Source organism: Nymphaea colorata, chromosome 11 (genome assembly GCF_008831285.2).
Source record: "Nymphaea colorata isolate Beijing-Zhang1983 chromosome 11, ASM883128v2, whole genome shotgun sequence".
Classification (NCBI taxonomy): Eukaryota; Viridiplantae; Streptophyta; class Magnoliopsida; order Nymphaeales; family Nymphaeaceae; genus Nymphaea; species Nymphaea colorata.
This window is the reverse complement of record NC_045148.1, coordinates 14,328,258-14,346,755: the sequence shown is the minus strand read 5'-3', so window position 1 is coordinate 14,346,755 and position 18,498 is coordinate 14,328,258. Positions and strand designations below refer to the sequence as shown.

The 18,498-nt window shown below is 38.8% G+C and overlaps 2 protein-coding genes across 2 annotated transcripts; both read left to right on the top strand.

Annotated features, from left to right (window-relative positions):
- Nucleotides 1-616: 616 nt before the first annotated feature.
- On the top strand, nucleotides 617-6,745 carry LOC116264682 (DNA cross-link repair protein SNM1). Its single transcript, XM_031645027.2, has 11 exons — nucleotides 617-1,351; nucleotides 1,758-1,919; nucleotides 2,183-2,539; nucleotides 2,930-2,993; nucleotides 4,088-4,305; nucleotides 4,526-4,639; nucleotides 4,952-5,057; nucleotides 5,206-5,417; nucleotides 5,872-5,975; nucleotides 6,221-6,380; nucleotides 6,458-6,745. The coding sequence occupies exons 1-10, from the start codon at nucleotides 725-727 to the stop codon at nucleotides 6,363-6,365; spliced, it is 2,109 nt and encodes a 702-aa protein (XP_031500887.1). The 5' UTR covers nucleotides 617-724; the 3' UTR covers nucleotides 6,366-6,380; nucleotides 6,458-6,745.
- Nucleotides 6,746-7,853: 1,108 nt separating this feature from the next.
- On the top strand, nucleotides 7,854-14,592 carry LOC116264592 (oligouridylate-binding protein 1B-like). Its single transcript, XM_031644901.2, has 12 exons — nucleotides 7,854-8,086; nucleotides 9,716-9,777; nucleotides 10,131-10,233; nucleotides 11,149-11,225; nucleotides 11,311-11,372; nucleotides 11,461-11,548; nucleotides 12,159-12,234; nucleotides 12,343-12,373; nucleotides 12,703-12,822; nucleotides 13,216-13,301; nucleotides 13,612-13,785; nucleotides 13,971-14,592. Exons 1-12 carry the CDS (start codon nucleotides 7,991-7,993, stop codon nucleotides 14,238-14,240), a joined length of 1,245 nt encoding a protein of 414 aa, XP_031500761.1. The 5' UTR covers nucleotides 7,854-7,990; the 3' UTR covers nucleotides 14,241-14,592.
- Nucleotides 14,593-18,498: the final 3,906 nt, after the last annotated feature.

The following is an 18,498-nucleotide window of genomic DNA, read 5'->3' as shown; positions in this document are numbered from 1 at the left end:
TTAACATTTTGAAGAAAAGTGATCAATCACCAAATCCTTTTCTTGATTGCGTTGGTAACTCAAAAGTTTGCGCTTTGCACCGCAAAAAAACCATTAACTCACTTAGAGAGTCTGACTAAAAACGCGAAAGCTCTGTTTATGAATTAACTCCCTTAAAAGAAAATGGTCCGAGCATAACTTGAGTTTTAGGTGGTAGGTGGGACATATTAGTGCAACGTTGAGTTTCAGTATTCCATAAATTTCGCCTAATCTTTGACCAGCTTTAGTGTAACTTCAATGTTTTATAAATTTATTTAGTCTTTCGAATATATTTATGAAACAGTGTTAATGTTCTTGTTTTCAAAGGTCCCCATCCATGTATCTCTTGTATTGCTTTATATTTTGATTTTATGAATTTAAAATACCTTAAATTGATTTAAAATTGAAAAAATAGAACTTGTATGTAATACGCAGCAGCCAGTATAATCCCATGCCGAGAGATATTGATAATACTGAATAGAACTAATTCCTAAGAAAAATGAAAAAGAAAACAAAGAAAAAGGTTTCTTACCTTTTTAATTTTAATTATAAACGAGACACATGAATCGCGTCAGAATCTTGAGACATACAAATGACTGCGTTCCCGCCTTTCCTTGCAAATTTGAAATGGCCAGCAAGTGCAATCGCTGCATCCGCAACCTGAAACCCTAGAAAGATCGAAGGCCAACGGCAGAACGTCGACGATATGCTGTCAAAATCCGGGATATCCAACAAAATTGGGGCACCCAAATTTGAAAGCATGTTGCCAATGAACCTGCCGATTGGGGACAATGATGACGACGATTTCCAGAACCCGATCGACGTCGCTTCAGTCACCCAGAAGTTCGTTCTGGCTTCCTGCAAAGCACCCACAAATATCTCTAGAAGAAAGACTAAGCCAGATCGTCCACGAAAGAAACCGAAGGTGGCGGCAGGAAAGACCGACCAGTTTCGCCCCGGAGAACCCAAGCTTTCCGTTTCTGGTACAAATGGCGGATGCTTGGAAGAAGGTGGGCACGGGGATTTCGTTCCTGGCACGCAGCTAAATACTTTGATTCAGCTGTGCATTGAGTCGGAGGAGAGCAATGGTTTGGTTGACGATGCAAAGACAGTGGGATCGTCCGAGGAGGACACAAAGCTGTTGCGGACAGTTGAAAGCGGGAATTCTGACATGAAGAGCTTGGATGGGGAAACGGAAGAGAAAATGCCAGCGGGAGCTGAATTAGAGGAGAAGATTGCTTGCCCAATATGTGGGGAAGACATAACCAGCTTGAGCGACGAGTTGCGGTCGGTTCACTCAAACGAGTGCATAGAGAAGCAAGAGGTCCCGGAGGTGATCTTTCTTCACCATTTGTTTCACTTGCATCGCTGTTCTCAACTGAATTCGAATTGTGTAATTCACAAAGTAATGTATCATTACACCGATTATTTTTGCCATTTAGAGGTGTTCATGTGCCTGCTTTTAAATTCTATGCTTAATCATATACACAAAATGGAATAGAAAATTCTGATCTAGGTGCGCGCTGAGGTCAGATGCACCTTTTCATTTAATTGAGAACTTAACGAGATTTGGTTTTTTCTACGGTGCTACCTGCATTTCAAGTTTGAATGTGTACTTTTTTTTCTTACACTTACAAATCCTGCCTCCTGCATTGAATATGCAGTTCACAATCTGAGAAGTATGTTTTATAACTGTGCTCTATGTTGAGTATTTGAAACTTTGTTTTGTTTTCTTGTAGGTAATAAATCGAAGGGATGATAGAGAGATGTCCTCTAATCATCACATGGTTGATGTCACCCCTGTACTTGAGTGGCTTAAATCTTTGGATCTGTCTAGATATGGAGACGCATTTGCACGGGAGGAGATAGATTGGGACACGCTCCAGTGGTTGACTGAAGAGGTTTGTCTTTCATGACCGAAAATCATGCCCAGTTTTTGATGATTTTGGGTTTTAGGAGAATCAACTTGAGCAAGACATTTTCCATTTGATTAACTGAATTTGAGCCATTTCATCTCTTCAATAACTTATTCCAATTCGGATGCCGTGACTTTCTATCAGAACGAATGGGGAGAGTTGTTGGGTCCTTACACTAATTGAGTTTTATCTTCTCCAGTGGACAGGAACGATTTTGACTAATTGAATTTTATTTTTCCATCCGACAGGATTTACTCAGTTTGGGCATAACAAATCTGGGTCCAAGAAGGAAGATCGTCAATGCACTTAATGAGTTGAGAAGGAAAGGCTTACCTGATGTTGATGCTAAGAAAGAAGATATACATTGTCTAGAAGAAAAGCAGGTCAGTGTGCCAGGCAATAAGTTGATTACTGAATTTTTTCGAGCCTCACCAAATGTTCAGAGAAAGCAGCAAGAACCTGGCACAGTCTCAACCAAACAAAAAATTCAAAGGGCTACTACAAGTTCTGCCACTAAAAGACGTAGGCATGTTAAAAAACTTGGGCACTCAAAACTGAAAGATGCGCCTACATGGTGCTGTATACCTGGAACACCATTTCGAGTGGTATGTCTTACTCTTGCTATGGCTGCGGTTCAACTGGTTTCCTAGTGAAAATCGTGCAACTACTTTGTGTTGTTTCATTCGCACTTAGAAAGGGTATTGGCAGAGCGTTTAGCACTTTGGTTGCAAACTATGTGCCAATACTGAGCCCTAGCTACTTGTGTGCTACTTGCGCAGCATGTCCAGGAAGATAATTTTGTCTCCCTTTCATGTTTTGTTTATATGGATAATATGACTTCAGGAGTCTATGTTGGCTTTCACATTTCAAGTGATTTCTTTTCCTTACTTTGGTGAATCATGTCTAGATGATCTATTGCCCAAGAGATTTTTAATGCTTGCAAGGTTTGTGTATGTTTTCCTCATAAAATCACTGTATCTGACACATGATTGCAGGATGCCTTCCAATACCTAAGAGGGGATTGTTCTGACTGGTTTCTTACCCACTTTCATACTGACCGTAAGTGTGTTTTTTTTTTCGTTTGTCTGTAATAACTTTTATGTAGTTTGTTTTTCTTGCATGTTATTATTTGTAACTGATATACTGAGATATTAAACTCTTAAATTGTATTGCCATGCCACAATAAACTCATCCTGCTTGATGTATATATTTTTGAAAAATTTACCTCTTAATCAATTGTTTTAGCCCATTGGACTTTACCAAATTAGATGGGACAGAATCATATGAGTATGACTCGAAAGGGACAATGTGCCAGCAGGCCCTGCACTATTTTCTTTGTGTTAGAGTTTTCTTGTCTGATCAGGTAAGGTAATTTATATCTGAAAATCATGAATTAAAAAGAGGTTCTCCTTCCAATGAAAATGTTTGAGGAAATTAAAAAATTCATTTCTTGAATAACTCAGCAAGCTTATGCAAGTGACATGTGAATCAGCTAGCAATTTGTTGATGTTGGGCAGAGTATTATTCATGATTCTTTCCACTTCAAGTTAGGAAGGAAAAATTTGTAATGTAGTTGATCATGTCTGCAGAAAGAAACCCCAAATATAGTAGAGGTATCAGTTCCTGTTCTTGATTTGTTTATAATGGTGAGAGCAAGATTTTGTTACCACCACAGGTCCTGTTAGTCCTTGCATGAGCCAGATGGACTTAATTAGTATGAAGGTTATTAAGTAGACAAAGGGGTCTGTGTCTGTAAAACAGCTAGAATGGCAATTCGCAGATCCAGAAAAAGGAGTCTGTGAAGCAGCTATAATGGCGTTTCACAATCTAAGGTCAGTTAAAAAAATCAAATTGGATGCGGAAGCTGTGTACACTTGGAATATGATCTTAAGTTACAATTATTAGCTAAAGCAGTGGAACAGCAAATGTCGTGAATGCTGTTTGCCTGTCAGGAAGCAATTTTCCAGCAACAGTTATTGTCTGTCGTGCTTTCACTCTTGGGACATATCATTTTCTCCGTGGTATTAGGAAGTTCAAGGTTCTAGGTTGTGTTCTGGTATTAGTGCCTAGCATATATTTGTAAACTTATAGTGCCTCATATTAAGGAAAAAAATATATGTTGATGATGATTACTCTGATAAATATTGATGCAGATTATCAAGGACTCACCAGGGGCTTTTGTCATGGGAAAATATATTGCTCCTCAATCACTGCACGCCTAGTGAATATGAAGATTGGTGTTCCGTTGGATAGAATAGAAGGACTGCCCCTTAACAAAAAAATTAATATTAAGGGGATCAGTGTAACTTGCATGGATGCAAACCATTGCCCTGGATCAATCATTATCCTTTTTGAACCCCCTAATGGTAAGGTGCGGCCTCATAAGATCACTTAGTTAAAACATACCAGTGTGTTTATTTGCATAACTGGGTGGTGATTAGATTCCAGTGTGACTTGATTAATTATTCAAAACTGAAGTCCCTGGATCAAGTCCCAACCCTGTCATTCTGTCACCTGAACTTTCCTTTGCCGATTGTAACTTTGAATTTGATATGATTTCAGCTTAGTTTAATATATGCTTTTGCTTGCAGCCTGTTTTGCATACAGGAGATTTCCGGTATTGTGAAGAAATGACAAGTAATCCAATTTTGAGATCATGCTGTATCCACACTCTTATCCTTGATACCACCTATTGTAATCCACAGGTACGTTATTAAGCATTACAAACAGATAAAACCTAATTTGTTAGGAAGAAAAAGGGGACCTTTCTTTTGTGGCAAAGTCAGTAGTTCGTTCTTCTCATGGTAATGGTGAAGCACTTTTTTCATCACTGTGTTCATCTTGATTAGAATAAACACTTCTCAACAGGAAATGGGAAGTCTGGAGTTGCGATTGCTTCCTTATAGGACCCTCCTTTTAGATTCTTTAAATAAGTGCTTGTGGAAGTGCATTGATTAATGACTTTTTCCAACTTGGATTCTAATAAAAGGTCTCTTATAGCCTTTCATCTGCTGCAGTATGACTTCCCAAAGCAGGATGCAGTAATTCAGTTCGTCATAGATGCTATTCAAGCAGAAGCCTTCAATCCAAAAACCCTTTTTCTTATAGGCACATATACTATTGGTAATTCTAAGCTAAAGACTTTCTTTGATAGCTTCCTATATCAAGCACAAATACTTAGGACAGTATTCTTCTCCCCTAGTCAATGCTTGAGACAGCGAGATACCTGCCACTTCTTGCCACAACTAAACCCGGTACATGATGCTTACAGGAAAGGAGAAGTTATTCCTAGAAGTTGCTCGGATTCTTCGTAAAAAGATTTATGTTGGTGCAGCGAAGCTTCAGTTGCTTGAATGCTTGGAATTGCCTGAGGAAGATCGGAAATGGTTTACATCGAATGAGCAAGAGTCCCATATTCATGTAGTGCCCATGTGGATGCTTGCAAGTTTTAAGAGGATGAAGTATATATCCAATCAGTACTCCGTGAGTAACCATTTTGTTTCAAAGCATCAGTATTTTCTTTTTGGGCATTCCTCAGTGAGGACACTGATGGTTTGCATTGCTTAAAGGTTTTCAAATAGTTTCATCTATCAATGAAGTATAACAGTTATGTTGTTACACTGATCTTGTTGTAATTTAAAGCATCTGACTCGATCTAAATTATCAACAAAGCACTGTGAGTCTTTCACCTACAGTTTGGAATGACGCAAGCATTGTTGCCTGACCTGCTGCCGTATGAGCGTCTATGTCTCTAACCAACTGAGAAATCAGGATCTAGTGATGGCCTATCTGCAACGAGTTGGCATTTTCAGGCTATTTTAATTGAACATCTAACAGGGCCAAACTAAACTTTAATTTTAAGTTCTAACTTCTGCATGAAAAGTTATATTTCCAAATTTATTTTCATTTTCTTCTGCTTTGTCTTTGGTGTATGCAGGGAATCTATGATGTTATAGTTGCATTCTCTCCTACTGGTTGGACATTTGGGAAAGGAAAGAAAAAATCTACTGGGAGAAGGTGGCAGCAGGGTACTGTCATCAGGTGCTGAGTCCATCCTTCTGGAGATCTTTCCCTTGAACTCAAGTTTTTGGTGTGCTTTTTTATATTGCTTCTTATGGGTTATTTCCATTAATGAACCTTTTCATACGTTTGATCTTTGTTCTGCATGTCAGCTAAACAAAAAAGTATGGGTTGCGTACTAATGTAGTATAATCTCCACTAATGTAGTATAATCTCGTCAACTTGTTTTCCCAACATGTTCATCAATGTATGCTATGTTTTTACAGGTATGAAGTTCCATACAGTGAACACTGCAGTTTCTCTGAGATGAAGGATTTTGTGCAATCTTTATCACCTGAAAAGATTATTCCAAGCGTTAACAATGATGGCCCTGAGTCGGAAGAAGCCATGGTTGCACTGCTCAAGGCTTGAATGATAATTCCTGCGGTAAATACTATCCCAGTAGAGCACTGCATGTTTAATATGGCAACCCCTAATTGCCAATGCACTTGAACCAATTTCAGAAACATCGAGACTGGGAGGTGCCTAGCTTAGTAGAACGATGGGGAACACGAAAGATCAGAGTCTGCCCACCAGCACCAAGAATCGCTGTTGGTAAAACCAAATAGCAAGCCTGTTCAAGCTGCCCAATTTTTCGTGCTGCTAAATCATGTATAGAGCTGTCCAAGTTGCACTATTCCGGTCACTTCTTTGCTATATACTTTTGAAGAGTTGAATACCACTCTTATGTACGTTACATGGTAATGTTGGGATAGAAATTTTTCTGGGCTACGTGATGCATGTTCACCATAGAGGCCTGAGTTAATTGAAACAGTACACTTAATAGATTTTGCTACTAAAAAGTTATACCCGTTTAAATATGGTTATCCACTGAATGCTTGATCTACATCGAATTGTAGTGAAAGTTGAGAAAGAGAGGGAGAGAGAAAGACTCCTAACTCAGGCTATGCCATTGGGAGGAAGGAATCACGCTTCTTTCCATGTTTAAATTTACCCTAGTTGGACATTAGTGGTTCCAAGTACCACCTAGCTGAGATTGGAAAAACCTTTGTACCGAGCAAAATCCGAAGACTTGTACTCCTAACTCTAATTGCGTTTGATAGTAATCTCAAAATATGTGTCATTCAAGCTCTGCCCATGATGTTTCAATTTCTATCCTTGAGCTGGTCTTTTCCAAGTTTCCTGATGGTATTAGAGCAAAAACCGCAGAAATCACATATTACCGTGAGAGTTTCGCTCACTAGTAATGGCTTTATCTGAATGATGCAAAACTTGATAAAAAGAGACAACGAGAATCAAACCGCTAAAAATATGCCATTTTTCCTCGAAACAACATCGACTGTAGTTTTTGATGGAGAAGGATCATGAGGTTTTTATAATTACAAACTTTCTAAATTTCATTGTTTCACTTAGATTTTTGAACAGAAATGGAAAAGCCACACGGCTCATTCAAGTTTCTTGGTCAAAATCTTTATCCTCAAAGGCAGAAAAAGATTCTTAAAGTCAATAGTCATCACTTTAAAGAAACCATTGATCCATGTTCAACAATATCTTTGTGTATCTAAAGACTCACATAAAAGACTTATAAATTATGAATAAGCAAGAAACAAAAAATGTTACATGAAGTGATGAGAAAATGCTCTCCTTGTTAGTAATGCAATAAAAATGCCGTATTTTCGAAACGGGCGATTAAAATTTTAAAAAACAAATTTCCTTGACCAAAAAGGGACTCTGCATACTCTCTTCCGAATACGTTTTCCCGGATCTATTTCGGACCCGAGTTCGCATTTCGCACTTACCTCTGTGAACATGGACGCGGATACGGATCAACCACGTCTATCGGGTCCGTCTTCTCGCGGTACTATAAATAATCGGCCCCTACCATCCATCCCCTCTTCTTTCGTAGAGTGGTCTCTGTTTCTCTGCTGAGGTTCGTTTTTGTTTCTTTCTTTTTTTTTCTCTTTTTTTGTTTTTTGTTTTTTTTTTCCTTTTCTTTTTTTTCCCTCCTTTCTCGGAAGAGCCCTCGCAATCGAGAAATGGAGCAGAGGCTGAAGCAGCAGCAGCAGGCTTTGATGCAGCAGGCCCTTCTTCAGCAGCAATACCACGCCGCACTTCTGCCTCCCGCTCCTCACGTAGGCTTCCACTTCCCTTCTTCGCGTTTGAGTTTTTAATGATCTGCACAGTCTTTTCCTCCATCCGATTCGGCGATGATTTTGGGCGCTCTCTCCCGTCTTTTTTTCCGTTTCTGTTGGAGACTTTTTCGGTGATTTGGGACTGTTTGAACTCTTTTCTCCATTGATCATTTCGGTATTTTTTTGCTTTTTTTTTATTTGAAATTTTTGCTTACATTTTCGGAGATTTAGGGTTTATAGAATCATAACCATGAATGTTATGCTTGTGAGATTAGGTCATTTGTGGGAGCCGGTTGCTATGTGGTATTTCTTCTCTGAATTTTGGGGTATAGCTAGCCCTAATTATGGGGACTTAATGAACTTTACCGTGGGTTGGCAAGCTAGTGTTGCTTATTCTTAGGAGTGGAGGGGGTTTGTTTTTTTTTTGAAACTGATGCTGCTTGCAGAAATGGTGCTTCTCGTGCCATGACTTTTTTGAGTTGGAGCAATGATCTTTTCGCGAAATACGTCTTAATACGTTCCTGGTAAAGAGAATTTTAGTTTGCTTTGTCGCGGTTATGGTTTTTGAAGATTGGGAATAGATATGATAAGATCGAAAATCTTGTGGTCAGGGTGTTTCTAGCGGGCCAGTCATTGCATGAAGACTTGCAAATTATGGGGTCGTTCTTACTTTGTGCCTCTGTTGTAGTTTTGGTCCCTTGACTCTCATTGATTTCCTGTTTTGAGATATTGTATGGCTGTTGGCCTTGTTTTGAGTCAGTGTGACAAAAGGACGGTGACGTTTTTATGGATGTGATTGTTCCCCTTAGTGGCAATACATGCTTGTTTTCGTGTCCAGTGAAACGTAACAATAGATGGTTGACGCAAGTTTTTTTCCCCTCCTTTTACACCGTATGAAAGTAACAAGCAAACATACTGACCTTCGATGCAGTCTCAGTATATGAAAACCTTGAACAGCAACGTCTTCAGGAAAAATTATACATTTGGAGTGGCTCTTTGTATGACTCGTAGTTTAATATGTAAACTTCGTCACTACTTCATCCAGTACCTACTAAAAGAAATACTATCAGGATTGGAAGATGAAAGAAATAAATGGTTGTATTGCAAGCCTGCAATAGAAGGTTGTTGTCTAGGAGAAAATTTAGCATGCAATGTCTTATGCATATAGATTTCAGCAGATACAGTTGTGATTACCATTTATTGATAATGAAAAGACCAAATGTGGATACTCGTTGTTGTTTTGCGAACAACTAAAATAATTCGTACAGGAACTAATTTATGTTAGATGGACATACCCAAAAAAGTAGGGGACTAATTTTTATGCAGGTTATTCGGTAAATGTACCATATTGAACGCAGTATATTTTATTAATATGGAGTGCCTAAATCACATAGGTATTTGCTCTATATAGTATGTAATCACAACATATGCTTCACCAGCTACTGGGGCTTTGCTACGTTATGTTTCTGAAATGTTTGTGCATTGATAAATTGCTTTCCTCATAAATGCATTGCTTGGTATCTTGTTATTGTGTTTCCATATTTAGCAACGTATAGGAAGATTAGATCTTTGGTGAATCTTATTTTGAGACTCATCATGGCTTTCTTTTTCTCTTTCTTCCTTCTGCAGATCGAGCCAATTCCAAGTGGAAATCTACCTCCTGGTTTTGACACAAGCTCATGTCGTAGTGTGTGAGTAGCTGTCTCAGCAACTTGGCTTTTGTTGTTTCATTTTCACATTAGTTGAACTTATGCTAATAGCAATTGTTCTTATGTTCTAGTGTTATAAACTTAGAAATGCTTCTTGCTTTAGGTTAAAATTGCATTCTCATGTGTGTATTTTGTTGTTTTTGCATCCATTGAACCTGTAATCATGTTTTCCATTTTCCCTTATTGTTTCCTTTTTATTTGTGAACCTGAGGGCTTTTATCCTTTTTACTTTGATATTGTTTTACTTTTTTAAAATTTATTTCCCCATGATAAATCCTGATAATGGCTTGAACTTCCACTTCACTGCTAGTATACTTACAATCAAACATTTACAGGTACGTGGGTAACATTCATGTTGGCGTCACTGAAGCTCTTTTGAGTGAGGTTTTTCAATCTACTGGACCAGTGGAAGGGTGCAAACTTATCAAGAAAGAAAAGGTTTACCTACACTTTGAGCTTGTTTACTTGACTTCAAATCTGCAAAGAATTCATGATTGATGGTTCATTTTGGGAAGCTAAGATATACTAATCAGCCATTCCTTTTTTGGTGTATGTTCACAGTCTGTCCTGGGAAACAATAAGGCTGGTTTACTATCTAAAAATCATCACAACATTTGTCGTTCTCTAGCTGTGGTCTCCTATGCAAGACATCTAAAACCATTCTAAGTGCAATCACCCTTATTTGTTTAAACCTTGAACAATGTTTTGCCTCATATTGTTGTCGAGCATGCAATGCATTTTTCTATTCCAAAACAAAATGATGTTGTATTTGATTGACATACTTGCAGGCAAAGCTTATTTTTTGAGAAAAAAAATACAATAAATAGACAAGTGAAGGGCATAATACATACGAATTGCAGTTGTAATTTTAGAAAGACTTAGTACCATACGTGGTTTCTTTCAGCACTAGGCAGTTGAATACAATGACAGATATAATCCTTTTTATGGTTCAAATGAAACATTTAAAAGCACAATATATTTAATCATGTTTTTCATCTCTAAGTAATTTGCAGTTTAATCATGTTATCCTAATATCATTATGGCCTGTACTTTGAAGTTCCTTTATAATCTTGATAGGGACATACACTTATAATCTCATCTAGGATGTTGTATATTCTCTAACCAATGACCTTGAACTCTTGAACTGCAAGTCCCTTTGAATATATAGCCTTTATCTACTTTATTTTGCTTTGAATGAACTGTTTGTGGTTAGTGATGGTGTGCCCATAACTGTTCCTTCAGTTGCAATTCTAGGAACATGAACCATCAATTTTACACTTTTAGCATTATCTTCTCCTTAAGTTTGGATAGTATATATCTTTTTCTTTAATCGAGATTTTCTCTCTGTTGCAGTCATCCTATGGTTTTGTAGACTATTTTGACCGCAGATCTGCTGCACTTGCTATCTTAACTCTTAATGGCAGATATCTGTAAGTATACATGTTTCTTGATTTTCTAACGGTGAATAATGATACACACTTTTAAGCTTCACTTTTCTGTTTGCGTTCAATCCAGGTTTGGACAGCCAATTAAGGTTAATTGGGCTTATGCTAGCAATCAGAGGGAGGACACATCAGGTTAATATATATTTCTTCTGAGCTGTTCAAATTATTGTACTGTACAATTGCGTTAAGAATGATTTGCTAGTGGGGTTTGTTCATGCAGGGCACTTCCATATCTTTGTTGGAGATTTGAGCCCAGAGATTACAGATGCTGCTTTGTTTGCATGTTTTTCTGTATATCCAAGCTGTTCGTAAGTTCATACATTGGCAAAAATGCCACACAATTTCTTTGTACTCCTTTTTTGTTGTTTACTTGTCACTTGTCAGCAATGGGACATTGGAGTAATTTCAGTGATGCCTGGTTTTAATGAATGTCATTCTTCCCATGTTCAAATGCTAGTTATTACACTTATGCACTGCTCTTTCTGATGATTGAACTGCCATGATTAAGGCTGTTTTGGTATAACTAAACAGAAGCTAGGGATCAGTTTCTAGCTTACGAGGACTGGCAGAACATAGAAGCCATTATAAGTATGAGACCTTTGGCCATCTTTGACTTGGTTATCGCTCTTTTATCAGAATATTCCTCCCTCCACCAAGATTTTTAACAATTGTCATGCTTTTCTATGGTAGCATTTTTTTTTTGTTCAGTTGATTCAGCTTGCACAACCAGTAAATGAAAAATTTCTTGACATGGAAAGGAAGTTTGATCAATTTTTTAGCAATATATCAGAATTTCGGTGTAATTTAACAAGCATTAGGATTTAGTATTTTATTTTATTTTGAACTTGTCCTATTAGATCTGTTGATGCATCATTTAATGTTCTATGTACTGAATTTTCAAGTTTGGAACTGTCCCAGAGATGCAAAAGTCATGTGGGATCAAAAGACTGGCCGTTCAAGAGGTTTTGGTTTTGTTGCATTCCGCAACCAGCAGGTAATTCCTCGGCATGCACCGACAAATCTCTCTCTCTCTCTCTCTCTCTCTCTCTCTCTCTCTCTCTATCTCATGTGTGGTTTGTCCTTTGTGTATTGCTTGTTTCAGGATGCCCAAAGTGCAATCAACGACTTAACTGGTAATTATCAACCAAGACTCGTAGCATTTGTTTGTTTTTCATCTTTTAGCTAAATTTGAACTTGCATTCTTTGGATTTTAATAAAGTTCAGCAATGTTGTCCACCAGGACCAGGACTATTATTTGGAAATAGTTTATTCCATTCATAATCTGTACACGTGCCTGATATTCCAGACTTTATGGTTACTTGAGACTGACAAGATATACGCTTCTTCGTGGATAATATGATTTTTTTTTTTTTTTTTTTTTGCTTTTCTGCTGCTTGCTGTCATTCATACTTATTCGCTTGATATTGGTATGCTTATGTGCCTAATACCTCTCATTTATCAGGGAAGTGGCTTGGAAGTCGGCAGATTCGCTGTAATTGGGCTACCAAGGGCGCAGGTTCCACTGAAGACAAGCAAAACCAAGATGACAAGAATGTGGTAGAACTTACAACTGGAAACTCAGGTAACTGGGGGAAGCAGTTTCATTTCTTTGCATTGCCGTATTCTTACCATGAAATTGATGTGAAATTTCAACTAGAAGGTGTCATATATGAAGTACCTGTCAATTTGTTACATAATGCCCGTGGGCCTCAAATTCTGTAATGCACTGTAGATAATAATCTCTCTTGACGAGATGTTCCATGACATTCGCTGGCTTGCCTTCCTAAGTTTCTAAACAAGCAAATTATATCAAAGAGTGTAGATTCGGTAGAGGATTTCTTGAGGTTCCAAATTGTTGATATGATGATTATATTTGCTGCACCTTCTTTATTCCAGTACCATTTCAATGGGATGCTTTCCCTGTAAATTCCTTTCTCACACTTTCCTTTTCCTTTTTTCTATTTGCGTACTGCAGAAGATGGCCAAGAGATTGCAAGGGAAGATGCTCCTGAAAACAATCCTGCGTATACCACTGTTTATGTTGGCAACCTTGCTCCTGATGTGAGCAACCTGCTTAACTCTTCTATTTCTGAACTGGGATCTGATGAGCAATCTCTCTGTCTCTCTTTATCTCTTCTGTTCCATATTTTATTATATGTGGAATCTTCAGAAAAGTAGACATGACAGCTTCTAGTTCTAGGTGACTAGTGACTATGCTGAAGTTGAAACCATGATTTTTGACTTGGTTAAGTAGTTATGAATTTTGCAGTTTGCTTTCTTTATTAGAGATGCTTGGTTCATCTTGGGTACTAGGACGTGTTGGTTTTTTGTTGCATTCACCGATTGATGCTTTGCTTTATCAATTGAAAAGGTTACTCAAGTGGATCTTCATCGTCAATTTCATGCCCTTGGTGCTGGAGTCATTGAAGAAGTACGTATCCAGAGGGAAAAGGGCTTTGGATTTGTGCGATATAGCACCCATGGTGAGGCTGCTTTAGCAATCCAAATGGGAAATGGTCGCATTGTTTGTGGAAAACCGATTAAGGTAGAATGCCTTCTTATCTGCTTTTTCAGGATTGCATGTGCTTAATGCACTTTTTTTTAGCTTCTAATCAAGCTTTGTTGATTTTATCGGTGGCTTTGCTTTGATTTAATTTGTTCCTTCTACCAAGATGGTGGTTGTTTCCTCGTGTATGATGACTTGGTTCATCTCTCTGTTTCCATCTGCAGTGTTCTTGGGGTAACAAGCCCACTCCACCAGGGACCAGCTCCACGCCACTTCCTCCTCCTGCTCCTTTTCCCATGCTGTCTGCTGCAGATCTATATGAGAGGCAGTTGGCTCTGTCTAAAATGGGTGCTGGCCAGGCATTGATGCAGATACCAGGTCAGCATGCTTTGAAGCAAGCAACAATGGCAATGGGTGCTGGGGCTAGTCAAGCAATTTATGATGGTGGTTTTCAAAACGTACCCACAGCCCAGCAACTCATGTATTACCAATAAGGTGGTGATAGTAAGTTGTCCAGAGTGGTAGCAGGAAGGTTTCTTGGGGGTGTTTCTTTCCTGAACTTGAAGACTCCGCCGTATCTGCTGCTTTTCTTTGTTTAGAATGCACAGATAAGTTGATGTTTGCCATAGGCGTTAGTAGCAGACCAGTTTTTCTTTCTTTCCTTTGATCTTGAAAACACAGTTGATTTGTCTGACAGCAATCGGTCGTTAAGTTTGTGGTATCCAAATTCAGGCTTCGCTCGTATGATGGTACTCCTGTTAGTGATTTGTAAATCATGTATCACATCTTATTTGGCTAAATGTAGTTTTTGTTTTTTGTGAAAACAGAAATCTCTCTCTTTCTCTCTCTCTCTCTCTGTGGGGAAGGGTTTTGGTTAGAACCTAATGGAATTATTGGTCTCCAGGCTTGGTTTAGTCCTGCAAAATTGAGTACGATTCTCTGTGAATAAATTTTGATGCCGAACTTATAAGTTTATCCATTTTTCAGTGCGACCCATTTCCAATGTGCGCTGTTTATCATCATGCTGCAATGGGGTTCTTAACTGGGTTTCTCACCCTCCACCCAGGTCTGAAAGCAGCCCTGGACGCAGAAGCAGGGCAGTGTATCTCCTTCAAATTCCTCTGCTGTCAATTTTGACTTTGGGTTTAGGTAAGAAGGATTGACCTATTAGAAGGCTTCCAATTGAGGGTGGGCCTCAACCTAAATTCCGTGTGTCTAACTAGTTGATTTGAGAGACGTATAAAATTTAAGAAACGTTGACCACTATTAGTGTGTTTTGGTTGCAAGAAGCAAAAATTATAAATCTATGATCTGATTCATATTTTTGGTGGACAAAGAGATTCAGATTCTTGTTAGAAATGAAGGATCTGAAATCGAGAAATTTAAGTTCGCAAAATATTGGATCAACCCTCACTCTTTTATTAGATTCGAAGAAGTCAAATGCTGCCTTAGTGCCATGGGCAATTGATGATTGGTACAAATAGTGGTTTTGTTCAGGCCGTTGAAGTCTCTAGTGTTTGCTGTTGTTTGAGAGTCGAGATCAGATTTTCACGCATTTCACCTTATTTGATTGGCAACTATGGCTTTATCTTTCTCTCTTTTTTCATTTCATGGCTGAGGGACTTTGTTGCTTTGCTTTCGCTTATAGCTTAAAGCCCCCGGGCTGTTTCTCGGTCTCCATTGTCCCGCCGGCATGCCTTGGTTTTCATAAAGGCCCTGTGCCGACAGATGAACCAGCATTGGGTGTCTACCAGCTATTAGCCCAACCGGCTGGGCCAAACCCCTCAGCTCTATGTAGGTCTCTTCATCTTATTGTCAATTTAAACTAATAGCTCCAACAGAAAAGGATTTTTTTGCAAAAAATGCAAAAAAAAACCACGATAAATAAAATTAACAGTTTACTTAAAAAAACACCTTCTTACCCAAAAAATGTTTTCTTTTTTCATTGTATTATTTTTTCACGTTATTTCTACTGCCAAACTGTTTTTTATTTTCTAATTTTTATTTCATGCAAATTACTTATTTGTGGTATTTTTATTCTCACCGCCTAAACCACCAAAAAGTTTTTTGTGACCATGCTTCAACAGCATCTCATACGTGACCCATGTCACAGGGCGACATAACCAAGCAGTCACCTGATCTCGATTCGTGGCTTGGTTTTAATTTGGACTACCTATGTTATTATCATTGCTGAGAACAGATTCTATGGAGTTGAGAATTCCACAAACCTGCAGTAGAGTTTCACTTCGGATAGAATGACAACATGAGGTAAAGGCTGGTCAAACCAGGCATGACAAAGGTCTCCCACACTTCAAAATTCACAAAAACCGTGCAATTACACTTCAAAAAGGATGGGTGTTCTAAATGTCTTCCCAGAATTCGAGGACAACACATATGATTTCCGAATGATCTTATTAAAAAACGTAGTATTACCCTTTGGTCCGTACTTGTTCGAGCGGTCGGATTTTTGAGAAGAAAACGGAGAAATTTTACTCTCGTTTAAAAGACAGAATTTTACTCTGCAGGTGGGAGCTTGTCTTCAGATGGTCAGAACTCGATCATCGTTTCTAGCGCCACATATACAGGTGTCTGGTAAGCCTCATAAGCGAATCGCTGGGTTCCATCCTGCTTCATTAAAAATCGCTTTTCTGCTCACTAACGGGCTCATCTTTCAACTTGGCTCTTTGTTCGGCATTGGCAACAGTTGGTTTCTAAGGTGAACCGCATCTGAAAAAGATGGAAACGTCCAAGCCCGTCATATCATCGGTGAGAAGCTAGAATTTCTGGTGTTTACATTTTTATCTCATCTGTACATAGTGCTGGAATGGACGGGTAGATGGGTAGATGGGCATAAACACCTTCTGGAGAGCCGGGCCGAGGACACCCATTTCTAATTTAATGTAAACATATTCAATTATTATGAAGGCATTTAATAGATATACAGAGCTGCAGCATTCAATGCCAAGACTTCAATTGTAATGACAGAAAGATATCGCAACGAATAAATTCAGTGCAGCCGGCGATGATGCTCTACCTTGAGAGATTGAGGATGTTTCTAGCTCTCTGTCTTCATTATTTTCGGATTTATGATTAAAAGCAGTACTTGAAACTCAAACACAACCTAAAGACTGTTATTTTGTTGTGGGTAACAGAAAGAACTCTTTGAGTTCATGCTTCACAGGCTAAGTTTGTTCAACCTACGCCACCGACAGTCCTCCCCAACACTGCAGAAGTGTAAAGCCCTTTGAATTTCAGCAACTTTGAACTCTGGCAATTGCGGCGGAGCTCTGCTTTAGAAGTTTGAGGCCATGACAAGCCAGCCGCCAACTGGTTTCGCCCGAGGTAAAACCTGTGGGCTTCATCCACCTAAGGGAGCTCCCTGCTTTGGCATTGAGAGGTGGGTGAGTTCTTGGGGTTTGGAACTCTTGATAAGGGGAGATCCCTATCTTAACGTCCCCATCTGTGGCCTTGAGGGTGACTCTCATGGGGCCCTTTCTTTTGTCGTCAATGGCGACGACCAACTTACTTCAAATTTTACAGGGTGACATGTTTTCGCTGTATACATTGCATTTCTCTATTGTTTTTTTATATGTCCAATCAGATCTGAGACGATGCTTCTTTCGACGTAAGTAGTTGGAATTCAGATAATTAAATTGTGGAAAACCAGATTCCTTAAAATTCAAAACAGCAAACCCAAATCTCAAATCATATATCGCTTGTAAGTACATCTCTCTCTCTCTCTCTCTCTCTCTGAATGCGCACACAGATACCACACGTAGAATTAAATGTTTTTCGTGAGATTGGCAACTTTATCTGATGTAACATCATGATGACATGGAGTCGACAAAATTACACGAAGAGCTGCAGTGCTTATCTATTTTCATGTCACATTCTGAACAACGACCGTTCTAGAGATGGCAAGAGACCACAGATTCACTCAAAAACCTCCAGTGTTACAGCATTTCTCGTCACTGCCTCAGGCCTGGTTTCTCACTAGGTTCTGTAGGCCTGTGTCCCCGAGTCTGCCGACCTTTCAGATAGACCTACCCTTACAGCTTGGCCCTGGTGGTGAGCCCAATCCGCCTGTTGGAACCAATGGGCGATGACACAATTCAGGTCCTGATTAAGTTATGAAAGATTCAGAGATATATTTTTCCTACTGTTTTTTAATTCCACAACCAAATCTTCAGCTTGGTTAAATAATAGATTTCCTCTAGAAGGCTGACTTTAATGAAAATGCACTCAAATGTATGCATATACTAAACTGATATGTGGTACACTTAAGAATAAACAACTCAAATCTCCAGAAGTTTCATCAAGATTGAAACAGATTGAAATGACAAATAGAGCCACGTACCCAACAATAGAATACTCTCAAAAACTTAATATCAACCTGTAATTTTTCCATTTATTAACAGTAGTAGTGACGTGCAAACTTTGTTTACATTGGAATCCAGGATACTCCAGAACTCGATGGAAAATGACCTCTTTTAGTGTCCTCCAGGGGATGATACTGTGCATGGTTTGGGAAAGGAAGACATTGCAATCAGTGATAAAGGAAAACGTCGTCGAACTTTTGACAGTGAAAAACAGAATCACATAACATGGATGACGATGATCCGTTCTGGTCATGAACCATGGGACTATGGTTGCGTTCCTGTCTAGCTAGCTAGCTGCTTTTTGACTGGACACTCAGCTTAAGTTTGGCTTGAGCAGAGAAAGTGACAGTATGATCATAATATGATTCTTGTC

Coding starts and splice junctions, on each gene's coding strand:
- LOC116264592 (XM_031644901.2), top strand. CDS start 7,991: ATGGAGCAGAGGCTGAAGCAGCAGCAGCAGGCTTTGATGCAGCAGGCC. Junction 9,778..10,130: donor ACAAGCTCATGTCGTAGTGT/GTGAGTAGCTGT, acceptor AAACATTTACAG/GTACGTGGGTAACATTCATG. Junction 11,226..11,310: donor ACTCTTAATGGCAGATATCT/GTAAGTATACAT, acceptor CGTTCAATCCAG/GTTTGGACAGCCAATTAAGG.
- LOC116264682 (XM_031645027.2), top strand. CDS start 725: ATGCTGTCAAAATCCGGGATATCCAACAAAATTGGGGCACCCAAATTT. Junction 1,352..1,757: donor AGAAGCAAGAGGTCCCGGAG/GTGATCTTTCTT, acceptor GTTTTCTTGTAG/GTAATAAATCGAAGGGATGA. Junction 5,976..6,220: donor CAGCAGGGTACTGTCATCAG/GTGCTGAGTCCA, acceptor ATGTTTTTACAG/GTATGAAGTTCCATACAGTG.